Consider the following 27939-nt stretch of genomic DNA (forward strand, 5'->3'; position numbering starts at 1 on the left):
TCTATTAGTCCTCGTCTTTTTACCTACTTGATCGTCTGCTGCCTTCACTACTTCATCCCTCAGAGCTACCCATTCTTCTTCTACTGTATTTCTTTCCCCCATTCCTGTCAATTGTTCCCTTATGCTCTCCCTGAAACTCTCTACAACCTCTGGTTCTTTCAGTTTATCCAGGTCCCATCTCCTTAAGTTCCCACCTTTTTGCAGTTTCTTCAGTTTCAATCTGCAGTTCGTAACCAATAGATTGTGGTCAGAATCCACATCTGCCCCAGGAAATGTCTTACAATTTAAAACCTGGTTCCTAAATCTCTGTCTTACCATTATATAATCTATCAGATACCTTTTAGTATCTCCAGAATTCTTCCAGGTATACAACCTTCTTTTATGATTCTTGAACCAAGTGTTAGCTATGATTAAGTTATGCTCTGTGCAAAATTCTACAAGGCGGCTTCCTCTTTCATTCCTTCCCCCCAACCCATATTCACCTACTATGTTTCCTTCTCTCCCTTTTCCTACTGACGAATTCCAGTCACCCATGACTATTAAATTTTCGTCTCCCTTCACTACCTGAATAATTTCTTTTATCTCGTCATACATTTCATCTATTTCTTCATCATCTGCAGAGCTAGTTGGCATATAAACTTGTACTACTGTAGTAGGCATGGGCTTTGTGTCTATCTTGGCCACAATAATGCGTTCACTATGCTGTTTGTAGTAGCTAACCCGCACTCCTATTTTTTTATTCATTATTAAACCTAATCCTGCATTACCCCTATTTGATTTTGTATTTATAACCCTGTGTTCACCTGACCAAAAGTCTTGTTCCTCCTGCCACCAAACTTCACTAATTCCCACTACATCTAACTTTAACCTATCCATTTCCCTTTTTAAATTTTCTAACCTACCTGCCCGATTAAGGGATCATACATTCCACGCTCCGATCCGTAGAACGCCAGTTTTCTTTCTCCTGATAACGACGTCCTCCTGAGTAGTCCCCGCCCGGAGATCCGAATGGGGGACTATTTTACCTCCGGAATATTTTACCCAAGAGGACGCCATCATCATTTAATCATACAGTAAAGCTGCATGTCCTCGGGAAAAATTACGGCTGTAGTTTCCCCTTGCTTTCAGCCGTTCGCAGTACCAGCACAGCAAGGCCGTTTTGGTTAATGTTACAAGGCCAGATCAGTCGATCATCCAGACTGTTGCCCCTGCAACTACTGGAAACGCTGCTGCCCCTCTTCAGGAACCACATGTTTGCCTGGTCTCTCAACAGGTACCCCTCCGTTGTGGTTGCACCTACGGTACGGCCATCTGTATCGCTGAGGCACGCAAGCCTCACCACCAACGGCAAGGTCCATGGTTCAGGAGGGGTTATGCTAATTAATGTACCAAAAGAAGTTAAATTTTACTGGTGAAAGAATAAATTTTTTTCTTAAAAGCCATAAGAGGTATTATGTTCATTTTACTTGTAAATTGAGGCATATATATATATACGCGCCGACGACTCAGTTAATGGGAGACGGATGGCAATTTTTATCCCTATTCTGCCAATGCTATTTTACCCTTTGAATAGGTACACTTATCAAACGAACTACCAGTGATAAAACAATGATATATATATATATGCAGTAAAAAAAATTCAAAGGGTAAAATAGCATTGGCAGAATAGGGATAAAAATTGCCTTCCGTCTCCCATTAACTGAGTCGTCGGCGCCTCTAATTGACACGCAGGGGTTCCGGTTCGAGTCCCAGTCCGGTACATAATTCACTCGTCGCCGCTGGTTCCGCGTAATGTCCCGATGCAACTGACATCAGTAATCCCTTTCCTTTCTCCCCCCTCCACCTTCAATTTACGTAAAATGTCCAATAGTCCGCAGCAGCTGTATTTGTTCAGATCAATTATAAACTCACACAACCGGTTTCGCAACTTTTAAGTTGCATCTTCTGGTGCAAATATAAATGCTGTGTCATACGTTACAGAATGCCGCAGGGTAACAATTGGGGTGGCTAGTGAGCCGTGCGCGGTTCGCGCTCATGCCGTTTATTGCTCGTCATCCTTTTTTATGGTTCTGTTGCCTCGTTTTTGTTTTAATTCGATATATCGGCGTCACTAGGCGCTGGTTTCCTTGTCCGTGAGTGGCAGCAGCAGCGCTTATCGATAAGTGCACCGTCCTACTATCTCTCGAGCGACGTCGAGTATTTCCGGGTCGTCGTGTGTCGGGAGTTCAGTGGGGAGCTCGGTCGAGACGCGGCAGCAGTCGGGGACGGAGCGCCAGTGAGGTGCGGACAGCCAGTGCTCGCCGACGGCTGGCGACACACATGAACTGTCCGACGGAGGGAGATTGGAGAGGGGCGACCGTTGGTCGGTCGTTCGGTCGGTCGTCTCATCGGGCGACGTGTAGTTGGTCTTTTCACCGTTTCTGGACCTCGTCACTTGGTCATCTTGCCGGACGTGGGTCGGTTCCTTCCTTGTGCAGAGATGTCGTGGCCAATGGGCAAGAGTTACCTCTGCATGGTTGGGTCCGAGCCAGGGTGCCCGGGTCGCCGTGTCTCCGAATTCCGAACGGTCATCGAGTTGAGTGGGATTGGAGCTGCGGTCAGCTTCGGACAGCCAAGACTCGCCCGACCGTTGCTGACACACGTAACTTGAGTGGAAACGACCTGAGTTGGTCGTTCGGTCGCTCGTCTCATCGGTCGACGTGTATTTGGTCGCCGACTGCTTGTGGAAACTGTGTGTCGAATTGATTCGTTCGTGTTGTTCCACAGTGATTGCTTTTACGACTGTGCGAGTTCTTGTGCAAGTGTGTAGCTTCTGTGATTCCCAATGAGCAGATGAATGCTGTCTGCGCACTGAAATACGCAGTTGGTCAGTTGCAATAGAGGGAATTGATTAGTTTGTTGGTTGGTTCTTCGGCCGTCCCTAGGTCGTGTTGCCACCCGATTGTTTAGTTTACGCTTGGCTGCCTGTCTCAGCTAAACTGTTGTTAGACTTTTCTCCCCAGGCTGACCTTTGGAACACTTCTGAGCACCACTGTTTGTTGTTTGTGATTGTCATTTTATTTGGTCGCAGGTACTGTGCCAGGCCTTCAGCCGTGTATTACTATTGTCTCTTTTTATGTTTAGTATATGGCCTTCAGCCGAACTTCATAACAGCTTTAAGATTAGGCCTTCAGCCGTGTTTCTTTAAAAATTATTGTTGCTCTGTATTTAGGCCTTCAGCCGACTTTGTTTCAAAATCTGTGGTTTTAATATATAAATCCTTGTCTGTTAGGTTTCTCTTTAATTATCTTGAATTCTGGCTTTAATATAAAAATCCTTGTCTGTAAGGTTTCTCTTTAATTATCTCGAATTCATAAAACGGCCTTCAACCGTGCTCTGTAAATGTTTATCTTAAGGTTGTCTTTAATTATTTGGAGTAATTGTTTGGGCCTGCAGCCGACAAGATACTTCAAGTTTTCCTAACTTGTTTTTCTGTTGTACTGCGTAAACGCTTATTTTTAAAGCCTCTCTTTTATTATGTTTAAAAAATTTTATTGGGCTTTCAGCCGAAGAATTAATTTGAATTTTAGTTGGCCTTTAGCCGAAATTTGTAAACGCTTGACTTTTAAAGAATTTCCTTAGCTGATCTGAAATATTATAAAGAATTTCCTTAGCTTATCTGAAATATTATTTCGGCCTTTAGCCGAGAAGGTATTTTAATTTCACTTAAGAAAGACCTTCAGCCGTTACTCAGCCGTGAATTGCTGTTTGTTGTTTTAAAGGAAAAACTGTGCATTGGTTCGAGGTTCAAATGGCTCTGAGCACTATGGGACTTAACTTCTGAGGTCAACAGCCCCCTAGAACTCAGAACTACTTAAACCTAACTAACCTAAGGCCATCACACACACCCATGCCAGAGGCAGGATTCGAACCTGCGACCGTATAGGTCGTGCGGTTCCAGACTGTAGCCGTTCGGCCACCCCGGCCGGCTTGGTTCGAGGAATACAGTGTGTATGTTCTTGTATAACTAACAGTAAATTACCTTGGCCCCTTTCCACAACCTGATCCGCTCTGTTCTGCGAAACCAGATTTCAGTTAGGTAAGTTTTCAGCCCTTCTCAGTTGATAAAAAACCGTCGTCAACTGATAAAAAGACCATCTTCAATTATGTCTATGTTAAGTCACGAACAATAAAATTTCCGATTAAAATATGCTCTTGTCGGCTTGTGTCAAGCAACAAAATGCCCCTCATAGATGTTATTCAGCGAAGTACTGGGGCCTATAGTGACAACAGCCAACACGCTCATGTGCCCGGACAGCAGCCACAGTACACGCTTCGAAGGCACCTGGGACGCTCGTAACGTATGCTGTCAGCTGCTATGATGATGGCGAACACACACGAGCGCGTCGGCTGTTGTCACAACAGGGCCCTATACTTCCCTGAATAACATCTATGAGGGGCATTTTGTTGCATGACATAGGCCGACAAGAGCATATTTTAATCGGAAAGTGTACAGTTCGCGACTTAATCCAGACATGACATTCTTGGAGACAAACAAAAACTGTTAGTAACAGTTTTCCGGAAAGTGTTAATTCGCACTGAGCAGTATACGAGTGCGCAAGCCCACAAATACGAAACAGCTACCGCGATGGAAGACCAAAATGACAAGCAGACGATCGAATAGAGATATATATCAAATGATCGATTCATGTGTGTTAGATTGTTTTACAGAAGTTAGAAACAATGGACATGTTGTTACTACACGAGCACTGTGGTAGCTAGCGGGCAATGACTGCAGCAGCCTCATTAGCATTAGAAACTTTTGAATTCAATGCATGGAACACCTGGTGCAATTCATTCATAGGGAAACACGGAATTCTGCAGCATCGTGTCACTAAGGACAGCAGCGCCAATGACAAGCTTCCATTTGATGAACAATTGGGAACAGTAAGATTCTTTCAACTTCAAACCCCCAGTATAATTCTTGAATTTAACCTTAGTTTTGATAAAAGTACCGATTAAACAGAATGTATCACGTCTCAAGTAAGATAATGTTATCTTTTGAGTTGAGAATCTTACAGAAATAACTGTCAACCAGTTGAGACGAATCTGTCGTAAAGTTTTGGATGGAGTTTCGCGACCTTACGTAAAATGTAGCCGCTTCTGCACATTATTGATTTGTGGGCTGTGCAAAGCTATCCCTCGTTATAAGCCGGCCGTAGTGGCCGAGCGGTTGTAGGCTCTGCAGTCTGGAACCGCACGACCGCTACGGTCGCAGGTTCGAATCCTGCCTCGGGCATGGATGTGTGTGATGTCCTTAGGTTGGTTAGGTTTAAGTAGTTCTAAGTTCTATGGGACTGATGACCTCAGCAGTTAAGTCCCATAGTACTCAGAACCAATCCCTCGTTATACGACGGTCTGGTTGTCGATGAAACCGGAATATCGACGTGTTAGAAGTAATTCTGTCAAAGTGTATGCCGTTCTGTCAACCTTACGACGTATAATTTTACTGACAGGTGAGAAAATACATTCCTCCATTGCAGAAGTGCCCTATTCTCACCCAACAGCAAACGGAAGCGTTGCAAGTAATAAAATGTACGCCGGGATCAGAAATCAATCGCAGCCTTCAGTTTTGTAGGAAATGCTTTGATACGTTTAGTTTGCCGTGAAATTATCGCCAGATCGCGAGGTATTTGGCTACGTTAACGAAGTTGCTTTCCCTAATGCTATTCGCATTAAAGAATGTGACTGTGGCTTCGGAATACACTGGTTCTCTTGATGTATAAGAGCAAATATTAAAGCAAAAATTAATATACTGGAATTTATATGTATTTAATTTCCATTACTATTAGTTACATAACATTATGTAAGATTTGTGATGATAAAATCTAATTTTAGTAAGATTTGAAATACTTATTTCTTTCGCAAAAAGTTCCATTGTTTCTCGACATCAGTAAAATACTGATCCCATTGAAGTTGCATACTTCTGCGACAATAAAACGAAAAAAATGACAATATAACATCAGATTTGAACACGGAGTACAAAAATTCGAAACTTTGCTCCTAGTTACTACCGTACCAGCTCGGTTGGTATAACACCGCGCTTGCGAATTGAAGCAGTAGCATCAAGACTTTGTTATTTTCTCGGAAACTATTCAGTGTTACCACCAAGCACAATATAAGTGTCCATTTTCACCCTTCTTTCACCAAGCAGAGTTTCGACTGTGTCAGAGAGCAACCTATTTCGGGTGCCGCTTGTCAGTATTCATTCAACTCCTTTATGATTTCCAATGTCATCCTACCATTTTTCATTAGGTCGTCATCTCTACTTATATCTTGGACTTCTCCACAGATGCCCCTTCTATCTGTTCACCAGGCTACATGTCCCAACCACTTCCGTTCAATTTTCAATAGAGCACGAATACGACGACCACTCCAGTTTGTTGTCTTATCCTTTTGCTTATTTTCCTGTCTTACTGAGTAATTTTCATCACGCTTTTCTACACTTGTAACTAAGGAACTCCCGAGTTTCAGTGATTTTTACGTTAACAGCTCATATCCGAATGCAGTATGTAAAAACTGGTGTTACGTACTGACTATGTTCTCCGTTTCAGACACGTCGGATTTTCATTTTGAAAACTATTTGGTTCACCAAAGGCATTACAGGCAACTGTTACCTTGTTCACCGAGCAAGAAGGCGCAGTGGTCAGCACAGTAGATTGGCATTCCAGAGAACTACAGTTCATATTCCCGTCCGGCCATCCAGGTTTAGATTTTATGTGATTCCCTAAATGTCTTAAGGCAAATGCCGGGATGGATCCTTTCTACATCTACATCTACATTTATACTCCGCAAGCCACCCAACGGTGTGTGGCGGAGGGCAGTTCCACTGTCATTACCTCCCTTTCCTGTTCCAGTCGCGTATGGTTCGCGGGAAGAACGACTGTCTGAAAGCCTCCGTGCGCGCTCTAATCTCTCTAATTTTACATTCGTGATCTCCTCGGGAGGTATAAGTAGGGGGAAGCAATATATTCGATACCGCATCCAGAAACGCACCCTCTCGAAACCTGGCGAGCAAGCTACACCGCGATGCAGAGCGCCTCTCTTGCAGAGTCTGCCACTTGAGTTTATTAAACATCTCCGTAACGCTATCACGGTTACCAAATAACCCTGTGACGAAACGCGCCGCTCTTCTTTGGATCTTCTCTATCTCCTCCGTCAGACCGATCTGGTACGGATCCCACACTGATGAGCAATACTCAAGTATAGGTCGAACGAGTGTTTTGTAAGCCACCTCCTTTGTTGATGGACTACATTTTCTATGCACTCTCCCAATGAATCTCAACCTGATACCCGCCTTACCAACAATTAATTTTATATGATCATTCCACGTCAAATCGTTCCGCATGCATACTCCCAGATATTTTACAGAAGTAACTGCTACCAGTGTTTGTTCCGCTATCATATAATCATACAATAAAGGATCCTTCTTTCTATGTATTCGCAATACATTACATTTGTCTATGTTAAGGGTCAGTTGCCACTCCCTGCACCAAGTGCCTATCCGCTGCAGATCTTCCTGCATTTCGCTACAATTTTCTAATGCTGCAACTTCTCTGTATACTACAGCATCATCCGCGAAAAGCCGCATGGAACTTCCGACACTATCTACTAGGTCATTTATATATATTGTGAAAAGCAATGGCCCCATAACACTCCCCTGTGGCACGCCAGAGGTTACTTTAACGTCTGTAGACGTCTCTCCATTGATAACAACATGCTGTGTTCTGTTTGCTAAAAACTCTTCAATCCAGCCACACAGCTGGTCTGATATTCCGTAGGCTCTTACTTTGTTTATCAGGCGACAGTGCGGAACTGTATCGAACGCCTTCCGGAAGTCAAGAAAAATAGCATCTACCTGGGAGCCTGTATCTAATATTTTCTGGATCTCATGAACAAAAAGGCAAAGCCGGTTTCCTTCACAATCCTCCCAAATCTGAGCTTGTGCAAAGGACTATAAACACTGAGCTTTCTTCCTTTTTTTCAAATGGTTTCAAGACTACATTTTCAATCTGTACTATTTTCTTTTCAGTATGTTGATTACACATTGTCCTGCTATTATTATTCCAACAGATTTCCAGGCCTATTTTCAGTCTTGTTCTACTAAGCTCATCCTTTATTTGTTGAAGTTTTTCTGCACTAGAAGCAAACAATGGCATTTTATCAGTAAAGGTACGGTGGTTCATTTATGAACAATTAACGTGTTTTTACGCAATTAAAAATCTGAAACCTCATTTTGAGTGAGCTGTCAGATTTGTAAAAAACAAATAACCGAGCTACCTACGCTCAGAAAGAAGGACTGTGGACACAAACTCAGTTGCAGTACCCTAAATAACACACATTTATTTAAACAACAATTATAGTTATCCAAATCTGTAAGAACGTCAGCATTACACTACTAAGAACTAATTCCTTGTTGTCAGCCCAAACAAATTCTGCTTGACGTGAGTCTTTCATACGAAGCCCATCGTCGACAGAATGCGTCGGTTTGTCTCCCGTTTTAAACGAAATGATATTTAATTCGTAATTTTACGTGGCCATTCGATAGAGCGCTACCAGGTTAGTCTAGTGCAGTATTCGATTTATCGATTTGTATTAACATAAACAGAAAAACGTGGGGCATAACGAGTACTCCAGCAGCGACTGAGCAGCACGCTTCTGTGTGACGGTGGCAGTCAGCGCGGTGCTGTCGCTGCTGCAGTACTCGTCACTCCTTGCGTTTTACTGTCCCTCTATCGATCAATCAAATGTCGCACTAGATTAATTTGAGACGTCTCTACCGAAAGAGTACGTAATATATGGTTTTAAAAATCATTATGTTTATATATGAAGATGGTATCTGTTCATTCGGACATGTCCGAAAGAACACATACCATTTTCATATAGTTAAGACTATCAGGCCATTGAACTTCTTCTTCTGTGCGGATGCACGCGTATTGCCGAACTCTTACGGGGCTCGGTAAGATTGTCTGCCGTGAATAACGAGTGAAATGAGCCGGGAAATTACGAATGTATTGTGTGGACATCAAGTTGGGAATGTGGGTCTCACGGGGAGCGTACAAGGGATAAGTCCCTGCAGTCGCACTATCCTCTGTCCCCTCGGTGGCTCAGATGGGTCCGTCGCTGCTTACATCTGCCGGCATGGTAGCTCAGCGTGTTCGGTGAGAAAGCTGGTTGGCCTCTGTAATAAAAAACTGAACGGAAGGATCAACAAAAGAACTTGAACGGATGTCACGTGACGTCCGCAGCGACCAAACATAATGATCAACAACGAACAAAATGCAAAAAAAAAAAGGATGGATAGAGCGTCTGCCATGTAATAAGGAGATCCCAGGTTCGAGTCCCGGTCGGGGCACACATTTTCAACTGTTCCCGTTGATGTATATCAACGCCTGTCGGCAGCGTAGGGTCGTGATTTAATTATCATTTCATTTTGTTTATGACTTGAAACGAACCGACGCTTCCCGTCGACTGGGCGTCGCATGAAAGACGTGACGAGCAGTAATTGTTTGGGCTGACACCAGCTGCACAATGCAAAAACGAAATTGCAAATATCTGCCGAAACACCAGAGAAAATGCGCCTGACGAACCACACACACACACACACACACACACACATATATATATATATATATATATATATATATATATATATATATATATATATATATATATATATATATATATAGAGAGAGAGAGAGAGAGAGAGAGAGAAAGAGAGCACATACATATATAAGAGCAGATACAAAATAACAAGCGTCCGTGGTCCAGGAAATACCAAAAACTCCTTTGTCTACAGCGGCGGCGACGTGGTGGACCTGTACCTGAAGAGCGCCATTGAGGGCGTTATCATAAAGTGGGCGACGCAGATCAACGACGTGCTCAGCGAGGACTCGTCACAAGCCTTTGGCGCCGGCCACCACCCCACGCCTTCCGCAGGTAAGTGCTGTCAGTTTGTCCTGCCGCATTTTGGTGCAATGTTCCTCTGTGTGATCGGTGCTCGCCCCTGAAAACGGGAAAACAAAATTAATTTTTCTTACGAATTTTTTTCAGGGCTGTTTCCGCTGAGAAACTTATCGGTATGGCACAGAGTTAGCGTTTATATCTATGGAATTTTGTATTTATTCTATTGGTACGTGTTGCGCAATAATGTAAGTCAGATATCAATTCATTTGCGGAATGAGCTAGTAGAAAAGATCTAGTTGTGGCGACTTTGACTAGTAGTCAAAACGTTATGACTCCCTGATTCCATTTCAGCCACTGGTTAAAATCATGAATAAATACCATAAGCAATGGTGGCCGAGGACTTTTGAATACTTTTGTTATAAGGAGTCTTCTTCGTTTTGGCACCGGCCTTGTCAAAGGTCTGGGCTCACTCCCATCGTTAGGGTGGGAAACTACCCGTAAAAGGCGGAAGAATCAGCAGTGATCAACAGAATGAGGATGCAGTAGGCAAAGCAAACCAATGCATTAAAGACACATAATGTACACTCCTGGAAATGGAAAAAAGAACACATTGACACCGGTGTGTCAGACCCACCATACTTGCTCCGGACACTGCGAGAGGGCTGTACAAGCAATGATCACACGCACGGCACAGCGGACACACCAGGAACCGCGGTGTTGGCCGTCGAATGGCGCTAGCTGCGCAGCATTTGTGCACCGCCGCCGTCAGTGTCAGCCAGTTTGCCGTGGCATACGGAGCTCCATCGCAGTCTTTAACACTGGTAGCATGCCGCGACAGCGTGGACGTGAACCGTATGTGCAGTTGACGGACTTTGAGCGAGGGCGTATAGTGGGCATGCGGGAGGCCGGGTGGACGTACCGCCGAATTGCTCAACACGTGGGGCGTGAGGTCTCCACAGCACATCGATGTTGTCGCCAGTGGTCGGCGGAAGGTGCACGTGCCCGTCGACCTGGGACCGGACCGCAGCGACGCACGGATGCACGCCAAGACCGTAGGATCCTACGCAGTGCCGTAGGGGACCGCACCGCCACTTCCCAGCAAATTAGGGACACTGTTGCTCCTGGGGTATCGGCGAGGACCATTCGCAACCGTCTCCATGAAGCTGGGCTACGGTCCCGCAAACCGTTAGGCCGTCTTCCGCTCACGCCCCAACATCGTGCAGCCCGCCTCCAGTGGTGTCGCGACAGGCGTGAATGGAGGGACGAATGGAGACGTGTCGTCTTCAGCGATGAGAGTCGCTTCTGCCTTGGTGCCAATGATGGTCGTATGCGTGTTTGGCGCCGTGCAAGTGAGCGCCACAATCAGGACTGCATACGACCGAGGCACCCGGCATCATGGTGTGGGGAGCGATCTCCTACACTGGCCGTACACCACTGGTGATCGTCGAGGGGACACTGAATAGTGCACGGTACATCCAAACCGTCATCGAACCCATCGTTCTACCATTCCTAGACCGGCAAGGGAACTTGCTGTTCCAACAGGACAATGCACGTCCGCATGTATCCCGTGCCACCCAACGTGCTCTAGAAGGTGTAAGTCAACTACCCTGGCCAGCAAGATCTCCGGATCTGTCCCCCATCGAGCATGTTTGGGACTGGATGAAGCGTCGTCTCACGCGGTCTGCACGTCCAGCACGAACGCTGGTCCAACTGAGGCGCCAGGTGGAAATGGCATGACAAGCCGTTCCACAGGACTACATCCAGCATCTCTACGATCGTCTCCATGGGAGAATAGCAGCCTGCATTGCTGCGAAAGGTGGATATACACTGTACTAGTGCCGACATTGTGCATGCTCTGTTGCCTGTGTCTATGTGCCTGTGGTTCTGTCAGTGTGATCATGTGATGTATCTGACCCCAGGAATGTGTCAATAAAGTTTCCCCTTCCTGGGACAATGAATTCACGGTGTTCTTATTTCAATTTCCAGGAGTGTATATTCACACTAGATGTGGTTTGTAATTGAAAAAGTCTCATGGTGATCTCTCTACTGGCAAAAAAATTCCGTATTAGTTTCATATTTGGATCTCCGAGAGAAGACTGTCAAGGGGGAGATGACCAACAAATGGGTAACGAGCGGCAGTTGGAGCGCGGCACGTTAGAAGTTTGAATGTGTATGGAAACTAGAAAATATGAAAAGAAAAGTGCAGTGGTTCCGTCTCGATATAGAGAGGGCCAGTGAAATCTAATGGAAAGAACATAAGGATTTCTAGTTAGACGAATAAAGGGTTAATATCAGGAACAGGAATAGTATTCCTTATGAATGGAAAGGTAGGACAGAAATCAAGCTACTGTGAATAGTTCAAAATCGGCAGCAAAACGATATGGACAACAATAGTCCAAGTACGAGCATACGTGCCGAAGTCACTAGTAGAAGATGAAGAGATGGAGAAAGTATATGAGGATGCTGAACAAGTAATTCAGTACGTAAAGGGTGATGATGATCTAACAATCATAAGGGATTAGAGTGCGATTGCAATACGAGGATTGCCCAGAAAGTAATACACCGATTTTTTTTCTCAGCCGAAAACAGTGCTACGAATGCGAAACGTTACGTATGAATTATTTGAAGCCTCCTGAGTGAGTGCGTCAAGTTTCCGTCACTTCCGACAGATAGCGAAGCTGCAGGACAGTTTCAAAATGGCGTCTGTAGATGATGTACGTTACAAGCAACGTGCCGTTATTGAATTTATCGCTGCACAGAAAGAAACTGCTGGGAATATTCACAAACGCTTGTGGAAAGTCTATGGGGCATTTGCTGTCGACAGAAGTATAGTTAGTCGGTGGACACGGAGGCTGAGGTCATCAGAAGGCGCTTTGGTGGAGCTCCACGATTTGCAGCGGTCGGGAAGACCATCCACGGCTATCACATCAGACGTGTTGCAGCTAGCTGATGTTGTCATTCGAGAGGACAGACGCATTACGAAGAGACAGTTGGCGCTGAATCTGTCAATCAGCAAAGGAAGTTCACACAGTGAAGCACTGGCTCCGCCACCTGGACATGGATTGGTACCTACAGGGCATACATGCCCTTGTTTCGCGCTGGAGGAAGGCCATAGAATGGGATGGAGACTACGTGGAAAAATTGGATGTGTAGATGAAACACCATTCTTTCGCGTGTGTAATTCTCATTATGTGCAATAAAGAATTGTTGAAGAAAAAAATGCGGTGCATTACTTTCTGGTCATCTCTCGTAGAAGCAATATATGGCAAATGGGCTTGGTATTATAAATGAGAGAGAAGAAAGGTTACTTAAGTTCTGCAATATATTTCAGCAAGTGAACTCACTGTTCAAAACCAGTAAAAGCAGAAGGTATACTTGGAAAAGACTCGGGTAAACGGTAAGACACCAGCTGGACTACGTCATAATCAGACAGAGATTTCAGGACATTAGATTGTAAGGCATACTGAAGAGCAGATATAGACTCAGATCACAAGATAGTAATTTCGGAGATTAGACTGAAGTTTAAGAGAATCGTCTAGAAGCATCCATGTGGTAAAATATGGGGTATTGAAGTAATGAGGAATGAGATGCATTTACTTTAAGACGGTAGATACATCGATAATGAATACCACAGAGGGCAGTTCCGTTGAAGAGGAACAGCTATCACAAATGTTGAACAGGCCGATATAGGTACGAGGAAGGCAACTGCAAAGAAAGCCTGAGCAACCGAAGAAATACTTCAGTTGATCGACGAAAGAAAGAAAAACAAAAATCTTCAGGGAAAGGCAGGAATACGGCACTTAGGAATGAAATAAATAGGAAGTGCAGGGAAATAAAGGCAAAATGGCTACAGGAAAAATGTAAAGAAATCTAGAGAAAGGATCGTTGGAAAGACTGATTCAGCATATAGAAAATCCAAAACAACGTTCGCTTAGATTTAAAACAAGGGCGTCAACATTGCAGTGGGAATACCACTGTTGAACGCAGAGGAGAGAGCGAATAGGTGGAAAAAGAACGCTGAAGACATCTACAATGGGAACGATTGTCTGATGACGTGATAGAAGAAGAAATGTGACTCGTTATACAAGAAACGGGCTTCAGTATTAATCAGAGCTGCGGCCAAATAAAACAGAAATGACAGTTAACATTCATTCGGAATTTCTGGTATCATTGTGGGAAGTGGTAACTGACAATTCGAGTTGGTATGTAGACTATATGAGACTGCAAACACACCATGAGACTACCGGGAAAATATCATCCACACAATCCCGAAAGTAACAAGATAATGTAAGTGCGAGAACTATTGCACAACCAGTTTAACATTTCATGCATACAAGTTGCTGACAATAATAACATTCAGAATAATGGGAAAGAAAACTGAGGATCTACAAATAACGAGCAGTTTGGCTTTAGGAAAGGTAAAAGGACCCGAGAGGAAGTTCTGATGTTGAGCTTGATTATGGACGACTAAAGAAAAATACTGTAAAATCATGTACGTAGGCAAGTAAACGTAGGAAAAGCATTTGACAAAGTGAAATGCTGCAAGAGGTTTACACTTCTGAGGAAAATAGAGATTAGCTTTGAGGGACGACGGGTGATGTGCAATATGCATAAGAACCAAGAGGGAAAAATAAGATTTGAATATCAAGAACGAAGTGCTTGGCTTAGAAACGCTGTAAGAAAGGACGTAATCTTTCACCCCTTTTATTCACTCTGTACATCGAAGAAGCAATGACGGAAATATAAGAAAGGTTCAAGGCTAGGATTAAAACTCAAGGTGAAAGGATGTCAGTGATAAGATTTGCTAATGACATTACTGTCCTCAGTGGAAGTGAAGAAAGTTCCACGATCCGTTGAGGGAATTGACAGTCTAATGCGTACAGAGTGTAAAAAAAAGAAAGACAAAAATAATAAGTTGTAGCAGAAATAAGATCAGCGATAAACTAAACAACAAAACTAGTGACCAAGACGTAGACGAAGTGAAGGAGTTCTACTACCTTGGAAGAAAAATGACACACAATACACGAAACAAGAAGGATATACAAAGTATACTATCACAGGAAAAGAGGATATCCCTGGCCAAAAGAAGTCTACTAGTATCAAACATAAACGTTAATGTGAGGAAGACATTTCTGAGGATGTACGTTTGAAGCACAGCATTGTACATTGCTGAATCAAGGATTATGGGAAAAAAAGAGAATCGAAGCATTTGAGATGTGCTGTTACAGAAGAGTGTCTAAAATTAAATGTACTGATAAGATAGGGAATGAAGAAGTTATCCACATAATCGGAGAAGAAAGGAACGTATCGAAAATGCTTACAAGATTGCTGTGTGCGTATACGAGCTGGGTTGATGTCACTTTGCTTTCAGCTCCAGGCTGTGTTGGCTTCCGTTACTCAGCTTGAAGCTGAAGTAGGCGGGAATCATTGTTGTGGACTGGCCGTGAGCATTCAAAGGACGTCCAGTGTGACCCACGAGTCTGCCGATTGGTCTGCTCCGGTGGCTAGTCCAATTACTGCTCGCATTGTAGTTGACCCCTCACTCGTGGTCGAGTGTGAGCTCGCCTCGAAGCGTGGCAGGCTGCGAAAGACTTCTCAGGAAACTGAACGTAAGGCCTACCCAGTTAGTCTGACAAACATTTTTCAGGTGCTATCTGCAGCTGATGATGTCCCTCCGCCAAATACAGTCGTCGTTTCAGAGAAAACATCTCAGCCTGCAAGATCCGAGCAGTCAGAGCATGTGGCATCATTGGTAGCTGGGAGCTCTAATGTTAGGCGCCTTATGCGGCCCTTAGGGACGTGGCTGCCAAAGGGAGCGGAGGGGGAAAGCCAGAGTGCATTCTATGTGCATACTGGGTGGAGTCATTGCAGACTTGGAACGACTCTTTCTGGATGCTACAGACTACAGGGTGCAGCCAACTGCAGGTGGTGGCTGACGTCGGTATCAATGATTGCTTCAGAAGAGGTTCTCTCTGGTTTCGAGCGGCTATCTGAAGTGGTAAAAGCTGCCGCTCTTACGTGCAAGATGAAAGCAGAGCTCATCATTTGCACCATAGTCGACAGGACAGATTGCGAACTTCTGGTACACAACCGAGTGGACAGTCTGAATCAGAGGCTCAGACGGTTTTGCGACCTTGTAGGCTGCAGATCCCTCGGCCTGCGCCATAGTGTGGTGGGGTTTCGGGTTCCTCTAAATAGCTCAGGGGTCCATTACACGCAGTAGGAGGCTGTATGGATAGCGGGGACTCGGTGGCGTGGAATGCAACGTTTTTTAGGTTAGTGGGTCTCGGAGAAACACAAAAAGGTCTTCAGTCTCAAAGACTGCAGGTCGGATGCAGGAAGAATGTACACTACTGGCCATTAAAACAGCTACACCACGAAGACGACGTGCAACAGACGCGAAATTTAACCGACGGGAAGAAGATGCTGTGATATGCAAAAGATCAGCTTTTCAGAGCATTCACACAAGGTTGGCGCCGGTGGCGACACCTACAACGTGCTGACATGAGCAAAGTTTCCAACCGATTTCTCATACACAAACAGCGGTTGACCGGTGTTGCCTGGTGAAACGTTGTTGTGATGCCTCGTGTAAGGAGGACAAATGCGTACCATCACGTTTCCGACTTTGATAAAGGTCGGATTGTAGCCTATCGCGATTGAGGTTTATCGTATCGCGACATTGCTGCTCGCGTTGGTCGAGATCCAATGACTGTTAGCAGAATATGGAATCGGTGGGTTCAGGAGGATAATACGGAACGCCGTGCTGGACTCCAACGGCCTCGTATCACTAGCAGTCGAGATGACAGACATCTTATCCGCGTGGCTGTAACGGAACGTGCATCCACGTCTCGATCCCTGTGTCAACAGATGGGGACGCTTGCAAGACAACAAACATCTGCACGAACAGTTCGACGACGTTTGCAGCAGCATGGACCATCAGCTCGCAGACCATGGCTGCGGTTACCCTTGACACTGCATCACAGACAGGAGCGCCTGCGATGGTGTACTCAACGACTAACCTGGATGCACGAATGGCAAAACGTCATTATTTCGGATGAGTCCAGGTTCTGTTTACAGCATCATGACGGTCGCATCCGTGTTTGTCGACATCACGATGAACGCACATTGGAAGCGTGTATTCGTCATCGCCATACTGGCATATCACCCGGCGTGATGGTATGGGGTGCCAATGGTTACACATCTCGGTCACCTCTTTTTCGCATTGACGGCACTTTGAACAGTGGACTTTACATTTCAGATGTGTTACGACCCGTGGCACTACCCTTCATTCGATCCTTGCGAAACCCTACATTTCAGCAGGGTAATGCACGACCGCATGTTGCAGGTCCTGTACGGGCCTTTCTGCATACAGAAAATGTTCGACTACTGCCCTGACCAGCCCAATCTCCAGATCTCTCACCAACTGAAAACGTCTGGTCAATGGTGGCCGAGCAACTGGCTCGTCACAATACGCCAGTCACTACTCTTGATGAACTGTGGTATCGTGTTGCAGCTCCATGGGCAGCTGTACCTGTACACGCCATTAAAACTCTGTTTGACTCAATGCCCCGGCGTATCAAGGCCGTTATTACGACCAGAGGTGGTTGTTCTGGGTACTGATTTCTCAGGAGCTATGCACCCAAATTGCGTGAAAATGTAATCACATCCCAGTTCTAGTATAATATATTTGTCCAATGAGTACCCGTTTATCATCTGCATTTCTTCTTGGTGTAGCAATTTTAATGGCCAGTAGTGTAGATGTAGGAACCATCGGTATAACAGTTGTAAATAGTCGTAGCTGTGTTGGGAAAGTAACAGAGCTCAAAGCGCTAATAGAAAGCACTGATGCTGAAATCGTTTTACGTACTGAAAGGCCAGATATAAATTCACCCGAATTTTTTGCGGGGGACCTAACCGTGTTCAGTAAGGATACGCTAAATACAGTTAGTCATAGCGTGTTTGTTGCTGTTAGAAGTAGTTTATCTCGAAGCAAAATTGATGTAGATAGTTCCTGTCATTTTTGGCATCCGAGATAAAATAATAATTGGATCCTTTTCCGGATCACCCAACTCAAATAATACAATTGTTGAGAGGTTCAAAGAAAACTCGAATCTAATGGTTACCTCAATTTATCCTCGATGTGTTGGCGAAAATGCATGCTTAAATCCGAAGGTACACATAAAACGTAATCCGAAATTGTGCTAAACGCTCTCTCTGAAAATTATTTCGAGCAGTTAGTTCATAACTCGAATAGTAAACGGTTGTGAAAACACTCTCGAGCTCTCAGCAACAAATAATCCTGAGCTAATAACGAGCATCAAAAGGGATACAGGGTTGTCGTAGCAAGACTGAATACCGTAACTGCCAAATCCATCAAAAATAAACGAAAAATATATCTATTGTAAAAAGTAGATAAAATTTCGCTTGACACCGTCCTGAGAGACAATCTCCACTCCTTCCAAATAAACAATGTGAGTGTAGACCATATGTGACCTGAACTCAAAGAAATAGTATCGACAACAATTGGGAGATTTATACCTAACTAGTGTAGCCTGTGGTCGTAATTCGACCAATTGCGTCAGTGGACATGTTCTGTGATGGCAGATGTCATGTATCTTAAGGTGTCTGAAATTTTAGCCGCAGAACTGATCCGTGGCAAATGCTACATAATACTTACGTATATTCTTGAAATATTTTTTGCTTTCTCTTCAGTTGTTCCTTAATTTGAAGGGAATATTTGACACACTGTGTTGAAAATAAATTTTGTGTTAATGGCGGCAAATTAATTTTACCCTTACAACAACTCAATGTGAATGCCGTTGTATCGCATAAAGTCATCTCAAACGCAAAATGATTTGCATTACAAAATCTGCACTGTAAGTTCATCAAACCACAATTACAGTTCTCAAAATTATTTGTAATTATGTTCAGCGAACATTTAAATGTATCTTTCAGAACGACAATAGAATTATCGTTATCAGCAAACTGCATTGTTCCTATTACTTTCTCTAAGCAAAAATTGTCTCTGGGGAGTTCTCCGTCTTTCAGTCCGACTCGTGAATGTCCTTCTTCGAGGCGTAACCTAAAACAAATATAGTTTCCCTACAATACGAGATAGTAGATACTCAAAATTAAGATACAGAAAATTAGGGACACACTAAATTTTGTGGTGATGGCGGCATTCGAACACAGAGCTAGTTCCGTTAACGCTTGCTCAAGCGTGCTTGACAAGCATGGAGTTAGGTGTGTAGCCGCTCTTAGATCAAAGTAAGTGAAAAAACGACGATAACAAACAACGTTTGTTGTCCCCAACGGCTTCATTGCTACGTTTCGTTTTCGACTGTTGACAACATCAACAATGTGGCATTTGGTGCAATGTAGCTGTCCTACACACGTATGATACCGAAAACCAGTTATATGCAACATTTAAATACGAACTTCCTTCGATAGCAACTTCACGAAACGTTACTTTCGTGTGTCGTTTCTGCTGTAGCACCTGATCGTTACGTGTGATAGAAGCTAGCAGCAATGCCAGAGACTTTCCAAATGTGTGTGTCTACTTTCTTTTACCTCATGTACATACATTATTTTTTCTTTTGTACCCATCTACTGCAAATTCTTTCAGAGTTATGTAAGTTTCATTGGCCTCTTTGAATTTTCGATGCTCACGCATTAATATTATGATCGTTAAATAAAACGGATGCATTGTCATTATGAATGTCCACATTGCTGCCACTTTCTCTACGCAAAAATTGTGTGTGTCTAGCTCTGCGTCTCTCACTCTGACCCTTTAGCACTCTCCTTCTAGGCATACTCTTAAACAAATATAGCTTTCGCATAATAAGGGAAGTCGGAAATCCCAGTTATTGAAAACAAAAGAAATTAAAAATTAGGAACTTACTTTAAATTTTCTGGTAATTGCATTAAATTATCACACATTTACTCTAACAGAAAAGTAAGTGAAATAACGATGCCAATATACAACGTTATCTACAGACTTCGTTACTACTATATATTGATTTTCACTGCTGACAACATTATCGACTTAGCAGTTGTCGCATTGTAGCTGCCCGGTATACATGTTACACTGCAAATAAACCGTGTCAACTTGCAAGCCTCTAGAATACCATTTCACAAAAAGTTATAACTTCCGTGTGTCATTTCTACCATAACACTTAATCGATTCGCAAGATAGAAGTTGAGAGCCCTTCAATTTAAGATGTTCAGGTATTGGAGATTTTAATGCGTGATAGAGAATAAAACATCAGTGTTATGAATGAAAAAGCTTCTACATCCTTTTACCACTCTTAACGGCTACAGGTACATATTATTTTTTCATTGTGTTCATCTGGGGTAAAGTACCTTCCGAATTATACACTGAACGCCGAAGAAACCGGTATAGGCAATAACGCCTGTATAAGATAAGTACCTGGCGCAGTTGTTAGATCGGTTACTGCTGCTACAAAGGGAGCTTATCAAGATTTTAGTGAGTTTGAACGTGGTGTTATAGTCGGCGCATGAGCGATGGGACACAGCATTTCCGAGGCAGCGATGAAGTGGGGACTTTCCCGTACGACATTTCACGAGTGTAACGTTAATATCAAGTATCCGGTAAAAAATCAAATCTCAGACATCACTGCAGCCAGAAAAAGATCCGGCAAGAACGGGACCGACGACGACTGAAGGAAATCGTTCAATGTGACAGAAGTGCAACCCTTCCGCAAATTGCTGCAAATTTCAATGCTGGGCCATCAACAAGTGTCAGCGTACGAACCATTCAACGGAGCATCATCGATACGGGCTTTCGAAGCCGAAGGCCCACCCGTGTTCCCTCGATGACTGCCCGATACAAAGCTTTACGCCTCGCCTGGGCCCGTCAGCACCGACATTGGACTGTTGATGACTGGGAACATACTGCCTGGTCGGAAGAGTCTCGTTTCACATTGTATCGAACGGATGGACGTGTACGGGTGTGGAGACAACATCATGAATCCCTGGGCCCTGCGTATCAGCAGCTTTGTAATGGTGTGAAGCGTGTGCAGTTGGAGTGATATGGGACTCCTGATATCTCTAGATACGAGCCTGACAGGTGACACATTAGTAAGCATCCTCTCTGATCACCTGCATCCATTCATGTCCATTGTGCATTCCGACGGATTTAGCGAGTCCAGCAGGAAAACGCGACACCCCACAAGCCGAGAATTGCTACAGAGCGGCTCCAGGAACAATCTTCCGAGATGAAACACTTCCGCTGGCCACCGAACTCCCCAGACATCAACATTATTGAGCATATCTGGTGTGCCTTGCAACGTGCTGTTCAGAAGAGATATTCACCCCCTCGTACTCTTACGGATTTACGGACAGCCCTTCAGGATTCATGGTGGCAGTTCCCTCCAGCACTACTTCAGACATTAGTCGAGTCCATGCCACGTCGTGTTGCGGCACTTCTGCGTGCTCGTGGAGGCCCTACACGGTATTAGGCAGGTCTACCAGTTTCTTTGACTCTGTAGTGTATAAGGATCATTGGTCTCCTTGTACAATTAATATTAAAAACCAGTACTTCAGTTTTTGTGTTCACGTATTAATATTATGATAAATTAACAACCGACGGAGCTGATCCCCCGTGATACACAAAACAAGGCAGAACACTGCGGCAGAAACAACGAAAAAGCATGCTAAATTTAAAAGAAGGCGAAACCCACAAAATTGGTGGTATTTTACAGAAGCTCGAAATTTAACACGAACTTCAACGCAAGATCCTTACAACTGTTTGCACAACGCAACTTTGTCTCGAAAACTGGCAGAACATCCAGAGAAATTCTGGATGTTAAGTATGCTAGCGGCAAGACACAATCAATGCCTTGTCTATGCGATAGGATTCGAAATACTGTCGATGACAGTGCTGATAAAGCAGAGCTATTAAGCACAGCTTTCCGCAATTCCTTCACCAAAGAAGACAAATTCAATATTCCAGAACTAGAATAAAGAACAGCTGCTAACATTAGTAACTTAATAGATATCCTCGAAGTAGTGAAGCAAATTAAACATATATTGTGTTCGAACATTATGAATTACCTCGAAGAGAATGGTCTATTCACACACAGTCAGTATGGATTTAGAAAATATCGTTCTTGTCAAACACAACTGGTTCTTTATTCACACGAAGTGCTAAGTGCTATGGACGAGGGATTTCCAATTAATTTCGTATTTCTAGATTTCCAGGAGGCTTTTGACACCGTACCTCTCTAGCGGCTTGTAATCAAATTGCGTGCTTATGGAATATCATCACAGTCAAGCGAGTGGATTCATGATTTCCTGTCAAGATAATAACTGGCGGAAAGTCATCGAGTATAACAGAAGTGATTCCAAGTGGTCCCCAAGGTAGCGTTATAGACTCTCCACTGATCCTTATCTACGTATATAAACGATTTAGGAGGCGATAAGAGGAGCCATGTTAGATCGTTTGCAGATTATGTCGTCGTTTATCGTTTAGTAATCAGAAGATCAAACCAAAGTGCAAAACGGTATAGAAAATTGGAAATTGACTCTAAATCATGAAAAGTGTGAAGTCGTCCTTACGAGCACTAAAAAGAAACCGCTAAATTTCCGCCACACGATAAATCACACTCACACAAGTCTAAAGACTGTAAAGTCAACGAAATACAGTGATTACAATTACAAATAACTTAAATTGGAACGATCACCAAAGACTGCGATGCAACAGTTTTTATAAAGAGACTGCTTATATTACGCTAGTTCGCCCTCTTCTCGAGTATCGTTGTGCGATGTGGGGTCTGTATCAGACAGGATGGATGTAGGACATCGAAAAAGATCAAAGAAGAGAAGCTCGTTTTGTATTATCGCGAAACAGGAGAGAGAGTGCCACGGATATGATAAGCGAATTGGGGTGGCAATCATTAAAACAAAGGCGTTTTACGTTGCAGCAGGATCTTCTCATGAAATTTCGATCACCAGCTTTCTCCTCAGAGTGTTCGAATGGCTCTGAGCACTATGGGACTTAACATCTTTGGTCATCAGTCGCCTAGAACTTAGAACTACTTAAACCTAACTAACCTAAGGACATAACACAACACCCAGTCATCACGAGGCAGAGAAAATCCCTGACCCCGCCGGGAATCGAACCCGGGAACCCGGGCGTGGGAAGGGAGAACGCTACCGCACGACCACGAGCTGCGGACCCTCAGAGTGTGAAAATATTCTGTGGGCGTCGGCGTACATAGGGAGAAACGATCGTCACAATACAATAAGGGAAATCAAGTACTCGAGCGGAAAGATATAGGTGTTTGTTTTCTCCACGCGAGATTCGAGAGTGAATAATAGAGAGTTACTGTGAATATGTTTCGATGAACTCTCTGCCAGGCACTTAAGTGTGATTTCCAGAGCAACCATGTACATATAAGTTACCTGATGTGCAGCCTTATCTCCGTATCCAAGGGGCACAATAGTTTAGCAAGCGACACTGTGTTTATATCGTCAGTTGCGCAACTGATAATGGCGACATGGCCTACTGCCGAAATATTGATCACGGAGTTGCAGCCGTACGCCCAAGAACTATTTTCTCGGCATAAGTTTCTTTGCTTCGAACAGTTTGTGGCCAACGGAAGTTCACCTAAACTTGGCGAAAGTTTGTAAGGAGTCTGTCATATCATATTCAGCACTTGATAAATGGGTGACTAAATTCAAATGCAGGTTCACTTCTCTTGAATTTGAGCCAATCGAGAAACGCCCACAAACTGCAAACACAGTTGAAAATATCAAGAAACACCACAATATAGTATTTTGTTAAGTCTACAAAATACATACCTGCGGATGCGATATAGACTCGAAGAGTTTTCCAGGGACAAATTTCTTTTGATCTAGGAATAGTTGCAACTCAGAGACTAACAAATCTGTTGAATAGATAGACGCTCGAACAGTTTTTACATAAAGTCCCTCTGTTTTGCAACTGCCAAAGCACTTTTCTGGACAAGTGCATTGTCCTAATTAAAGACGATTTTTCTTTTCTTTTGCAATCTAGGATTCTTCTTAATCATTTCCTCCAAGTAGTTTTCGCTAGTGATTAATATTTTGTAAGGTAATGGGTAAGAAGGATCTCTGAAAACACTCCTGACAGCCGTTTCGACAGCCAACATCAGCTTCGCGTTTTTCGTGCAGCTGCCAGTCAGATTCGACCCACTGCTTTATTTCCTATTTGGCTTCTTGCATGGAACAGACTACCCATGTCTCATCGACAGTAGCAAACCGAATCACCAAAGAAGTTGGATTATTTTTAAATGATCAACAGAGTCCGGAGTTTTTACACAATTGGTCAGCTGTCATCAGATTTTTTCATCATGAGTTCTTCTTGTTTAATGTACGATTTATCCTGATGAGACTATGTCGTAGCTATTTCATAGATCATTAATCTGTACATCTCTAATAGAACACTATGAATTTGAATACAATCCTTTTTGGCGTTGACCATTGTGATTTAAAAACTACTATTAAAGCTGACTTTTAGACTGTCTTTGCAGGGGTTCTATTCAGAGTAACGTAACTATTGGGTACTGGTTTCTGATTTTTGCCTATACATCTTTCCATTTCGATTGTGACGCCAGTTTTGTGACCCCGAAGAAGACCACTGCTAAGATATTTGTTTATTCTTCACATGACACCTTATTATCTAGAAAGCAAACATAGGCCATTCAGTCGGGTTTTTTGGATAGTAAGAAATATATGGATTAAATATCTGTTTCTGGTACTTTATAAATTCCGCTGCTGGATCCGCTCTCATATTGCCCTGGTCGGCAGCCATTGTCTGCTGAAATCGTCGGGCTTAGGACATCACATCAGCTGTGTTTCCACATTATAAGTGATTTCACATTTCACTGTAACGTCTTAGAACTCATGCTTCCGTGATCACTTGCACCAACGCAACCTAGATTCTTCTCTCTTTCTGTAGAGTATCTCGTCTACTCAAGATGGCAGTCTACTGCCATGTGGTTGAGTCCCTTGTGAAGTTTTCCTTGTCCTTCCTTCCTGGATACGGCGGCTGTAGTAGCGTCCAAGATGCACCAGATTGACTCGTCCCCCAGTGCTGCTCGGGGATCCAGCGCCCTTAATGCCTGAAGACCATTACCCGCTGCATCTCGTAGAGCACACAGTCCCACAATGTATGCTCTGGGGTGCCTACACTGACGCAGGCGCAACTATTATTAATCTGCCTTTTAATTTTATACACATGCTTAACAAACGGGCTATGATCAGTCAAGTAGTGTATCATTCCACTCGACCGCTGAGGAAATCTCATTTTTATTCTTTCCCTGATGTTAGTCATAAATTGTATGCCCTTCTTCCGGTGCCTGAAGAGTCCCATTCATTTTGCCACAGTTGCAATATGCCATCTTACTTTAACTTTTCGTTCTGGCGTCAGTTTCAAGTAACCTCCGTAGCTACTTACATTTGGACCATAAAGTCCTCCCCTCTTCCTAATTTCCCAATCCAATGGCCATGTTACTTAAATTACTAACAATGTCATTCGACGTAGTGGACTACAAAGATTGTCGAAACACTGATTTTACTGTCGTTTTAGGATCAAACTGACGCGGGCTACTGGCCAAAAGGATTTTAATTAAATTGACACTGGACGTGTTGACACATATCTTTCTCGATATTTTCATCTTTGATTCTGGCTTTGGGACATGCATCGCGTAGATATATTTCAAGAGAACTACTGCACGTCTGAATATGGCTGTCCATTTCTTATCGCATGTAAATGATGAATCAGTCTCTTTATATGTCTCCTTATATTTCAATTGAACTTCTGTTGGTGATACATCCTGTAAAAGAAAGTTACATGTCATAGCGGTATTTCAGTTTATCCATCTGAGCGAACCGCACAAAGCATGACTACTTTGACAAGCCCTGTAAGTCAAATTAATGGGCATATAAAGTTGGTATTTGACATATCACTGCGTACCGGCAATAGAAAGTTGTAGGTCATAGCGGTATTTCAGTTTATCCATCTGAGCGAACCGCACAAAGCATGACTACTTTGACAAGCCCTGTAAGTCAAATTAATGGGCATATAAAGTTGGTATTTGACATATCACTGCGTACCGGCAATAGAAAGTTGTAGGTCATAGCGGTATTTCTGTTTATCCATCTGAGCGAACCGCACAAAGCATGACTACTTTGACAAGCCCTGTAAGTCAAATTAATGGGCATATAAAGTTGGTATTTGACATATCACTGCGTACCGGCAATAGAAAGTTGTAGGTCATAGCGGTATTTCTGTTTATCCATCTGAGCGAACCGCACAAAGCATGACTACTTTGACAAGCACCGTAAGTCAAATTAACGGACATATAAAGTTGGTATTTGACATATCACTACGTACCGGCAATACTTAGCGCCATAATAGAATCTTTATGTAATTGCAATTGTTGTGTCTAGACAAGACAGCCTAGACACAATGAGAGGAAGCCGAAAGGCACGCGCTACGCTCACGCAGATGGGCGTGAGGTCTGAAACAGGATACGTAATGAATGCTATAAAGAAAAGTACGTAGCTTCTGAAATACTTAACTTTAATCCATCCTTTTGGTACATCTGGAGATTGTGGCGATACAAGTGAGACTCTTTAGATACATGCAATGTTACTAATGGCGCCTTGCTAGGTCGTAGCCATTGACTTAGCTGAAGGCTATTCTAACTATCTGCTCGGCTAATGAGCAATGCTTCGTCCATGTAGTCGCTAGCAAAGTCGTCCGTACAACTGGGGCGAGTGCTAGTCCGTATCTCGAGGCCTGCCTTGTGGTGGGGCTCGGTCTGCGATCCCTGACAGTGGCGACACGCGGGTCCGACATGTACTAATGGACCGCGGCCGATTTAAAGCTACCACGTAGCAAGTGTGGCGGTGACACCACAGCAATCAACGCAAGAAACCTCTGCGTACAGTACATGAAAATTAGCAATTTACGAGTAATTCTCTTTGATCCTCTTAGGGCTATGCAGAAATTATTTATATCGAAGTCACGTAAATATTCTGAATGCGATTATGACACAAATGAAGCTGTTTGAGACCTGGTGGTCAAGGAAGGCAGGATTCGGTTACGATTGTGGACGGGGCCGTAATCAGTTACTATTGGTTGGCTTTTCTTGTAATCACACACAATTTATTTAAAATCAACAACAAATTAAATAATGGCAATAATTTAAGAATTGTTTCATGGCTGAAGGCCTTAATGGGAATAATTTAAGGACTGATTAAACTTGCTGGAAGTTACAATTACAGTTATTAGAATATAAAAGGCAAGTGACGAAAGTCTTAAAGCTCGCTAAAAAAATACAATTGCCAAATTAAAAATTTAAGACAACTAACGACACTCACGGCTGAAGGCCTTAATGACCATAAATTAAGAATTGTTTCACTGCTGAAGGCCTTAATGGCAATAAATTACGAATTGTTTAATTTGTTGCAACTTACAAACTACAGTTATTAAAATACTGAAAACAAGGTCTTAAAGGTTAACTGCTAAAATACAATTGCCACATTAGAATTTTAAGACAAGTAGCGACAGTCACGGCTGAAGACCTTTAACGCCAAGAATGGCAATTACTGAAAAAATTTAACAAACATACTGTCAAACAGCAAGGCAGTAGCAAAAGTTAATTTTAAGGACAGGCAACTGATCACCAAACAGGTGAGACAAAGTGATAGTTGCTGTAACGCCACGAATGGCAATTATATTAAAAAAATTTAGAAACATACAATAAAACAGCAAATATAATAACAAGGTTAATTCAAAAGGACAAGCAACTGATCACCAAACAGGTGAGACAAATGATGGTAACTTGGTAATACCATAATAAAATAGTAACACAATAATAAAACACAAGGGCTAGTCACAGACGGTGCTCCAGCAATCTACCTCTGAGTAGGTCAGGCCAAACACTTTCGCCACTGATGAAAAAGACAGCCAAGAGTTGAATT

At 43.3% G+C, this 27939-nt stretch overlaps 1 protein-coding gene across 1 annotated transcript in view; it reads left to right on the plus strand.

Moving 5' to 3' along the window:
* Positions 1–27939, plus strand: part of LOC124787768 (dynein beta chain, ciliary-like) — an 834683-nt gene that overhangs the window by 114912 nt on the left and 691832 nt on the right. Inside the window, exon 5 of the mRNA XM_047254657.1 lies at positions 9839–9978. Within this exon, the coding sequence (XP_047110613.1) occupies positions 9839–9978 (140 nt within the window). The remainder of the gene's footprint in view (positions 1–9838; positions 9979–27939) is intronic.

The sequence above is a fragment of the Schistocerca piceifrons genome, chromosome 3, assembly GCF_021461385.2.
Source record: "Schistocerca piceifrons isolate TAMUIC-IGC-003096 chromosome 3, iqSchPice1.1, whole genome shotgun sequence".
Taxonomy (NCBI): Eukaryota; Metazoa; Arthropoda; class Insecta; order Orthoptera; family Acrididae; genus Schistocerca; species Schistocerca piceifrons.